Raw genomic sequence first — 2500 nt, 5'->3', positions numbered from 1 at the left:
TCTATCTCTCTCCCCCGTCCAAGACACGTAGAGTTACGAAGGCTGTGCAAACTGTGCCGGGGGGGGAGGGGGAAGGGAAGCAATAAAGCATGGGCAAGGCATAGGGGAAGAACGCAGGCAAATGAAAGGGCGAAATCTAATGCACTGCCTTACGTTTACGACGCCGTTTAGAATCCTCGTTAGGACTTTTTTCGTTTTAATTCCACACCGCAAACGATGGTATAAACTTGAGAGCTTACGTTATATATATATCTAGTAATAATATATAATATATATAAATATATATATATATATATAATATAAGTTTATGATATTTTTTTTTTTTTTTTTTTTTTTTTTTTTTTTTTTTTTATTGTTTTTTTTTAGTTACGGCCTTTCATCCCGGAAATACGGAGATACATACAATCGACGATAAATCGGCATTGAAGAAAGTAGTGATAACGAAACTCGATCAAAGAGAATTGGGAACACTGCATTTAGTGTAGGCCTACGCATCAATCACTGTCATCCCTTCTTCTTAATTAAAGGGAACTGATTTCTAAAGGAAACAACAACAACAACAAAAAAAACAGACTTCTTCATAGGGTCATTCTGCTACCGTATGCTGGTCGGATTCAAAGAGTCACGAGTAAGTAAGTACTAACAAACTGGTACTGCCACTTACCATCACTTTCATTGCCTTCGTCAGTCGAGCTGTGACATTCCAGATTTGCTGCAGCTGACACTATAGGGGGAAAAAAATCATATGTAATCACTGCATTTCAATCTCGGAGTGCCACCAACGCAATTCCAGGTCCATTTAATGCATGGGAAATATGTGCGTAGGTGTGAAGAGATCCGAGTTCCAATGTGATTTTGACAGCTAATTTTGTGTCACTATATGATAGCCACTGTAGTTTGTATATACTGTCATTATTATGACTTTTTTAAATTATTTTGGCATGCATTCACCATCAATGATAAACTGACTAGACACTTCAAAAAGTTGTTTCGTGTGCGTATTTCAAATAACAGATTAGGATTCGAGATAGATTAGTACAATCATGGTTTACAAATCCATGCACAAGAAAATGGCCAAAATATTAAAATAAAGCACTTATTTTACCAACTTTTTTATACTTACTTTGTTTAATTTTTAGACTGATGAGTGGGAAGAACTCGCGAGCTGTTGCATTTTGTGGCTCGTATTTCAGAACTGCAATTCATGAAGGTCGTGATTTAGATATATCTTAACCTTTAAGAATAATGAGTAGTCTAGTGTGGTAATGGTGTAAGGATGATTAAAAATGTATACTTTGTCGATTGATAATATGATAATTAACCTTTCACGACTAAGATTAAAATTTGATAAAAATCTTTATATTGGAATATTTTCATTTCAAGAAACAGATTAATGATATGCTTGAAAAGAAGAAGAACAAGAAGAAAAGTCAACACTTACTAGACTGGCATAATTTTAAGGCATTTTCGTAATCCTTCGACATGACCGCTGATAGAAACTGCAAACAAACAAACAAACACAAACATCAATACATATAAACAAACACACAAAATAAAAACCAACATCTCACTCACTTTACGCCAATATTTCTTCAAAACAAAGCTATCCCTCACACACACCAAACGTTATATCCCATTTTTACATCATAAAGCGATACCACGATATAGCGGACACACACAAAACGCCACCACGCACCTCTGACAGCAGCTCGACCGGCGCGGAGAGGGAGGATTTGGCGTCGGTGTACTCGCTGACTTCGCCGTGTAGGTCGTCCGTGCTGTCGCCGCCAGACACCGTCGGCCCGAGAGTACCGCCGTTGATTGTCCCGCCGATCCAGGTGAATCCGGCCTCGCTCTGCAATGTCGCAGATTAATTAATGCAAGTGGATGGCAATCGATTTTGTTGACTCGCTTGCGTTTACCCGTGTTCATATGCAAACACGTATATATGTGTGCGTGTGTGTGTGTTTATGTATACATATACTGTACATGTACACACAAGTAAATACACACATATACGAAGATACGCACATATACACATATATACATATGTATATGTAATCATGTGTATATATATAAATATATATATATATATATATATATATATATATAATATTATATATATATAATGATATATATATAATATATAGTTACATATGATTATATATATTTATTTATTTATATATTTATATAATATCATATACCTATATATCTATTCTAGATCTATATATCCTATCTAATAATATATATATATATATATATATATATATAATATATATATATATATAATGTATATTATAATATACTATATATGTATAAGATATATATAAAATTATATATAAAAATATATATATATATATGTTTATATATATATATATATATAAAATATCTATATATAGTATATCTATATTTATATATATATATTATATATATAATATATATATATATATATATAGTATATATATATATACATACACATAAATGTATATGTATATTAATA

At 32.2% G+C, this 2500-nt stretch overlaps 1 protein-coding gene across 1 annotated transcript in view; it reads right to left on the bottom strand.

Annotated features, from left to right (window-relative positions):
• The window catches only part of LOC122265179 (uncharacterized), a 25017-nt gene that overhangs the window by 6853 nt on the left and 15664 nt on the right, over nt 1–2500 (bottom strand). The window contains exons 3-6 of the mRNA XM_043034330.2: nt 1697–1855; nt 1442–1499; nt 1124–1195; nt 665–724 (exon numbers count right to left, since the gene is read on the bottom strand). Of these exons, the coding sequence (XP_042890264.2) occupies nt 665–724; nt 1124–1195; nt 1442–1499; nt 1697–1855 (349 nt within the window). The remainder of the gene's footprint in view (nt 1–664; nt 725–1123; nt 1196–1441; nt 1500–1696; nt 1856–2500) is intronic.

The sequence above is a fragment of the Penaeus japonicus genome, unplaced genomic scaffold (genome assembly GCF_977035675.1).
Source record: "Penaeus japonicus unplaced genomic scaffold, GWHDUDI00000001_assembly GWHDUDI00000001, whole genome shotgun sequence".
In the NCBI taxonomy this organism is placed as follows: domain Eukaryota; kingdom Metazoa; phylum Arthropoda; class Malacostraca; order Decapoda; family Penaeidae; genus Penaeus; species Penaeus japonicus.
This window is presented reverse-complemented; position numbering and strand designations above follow the sequence as displayed.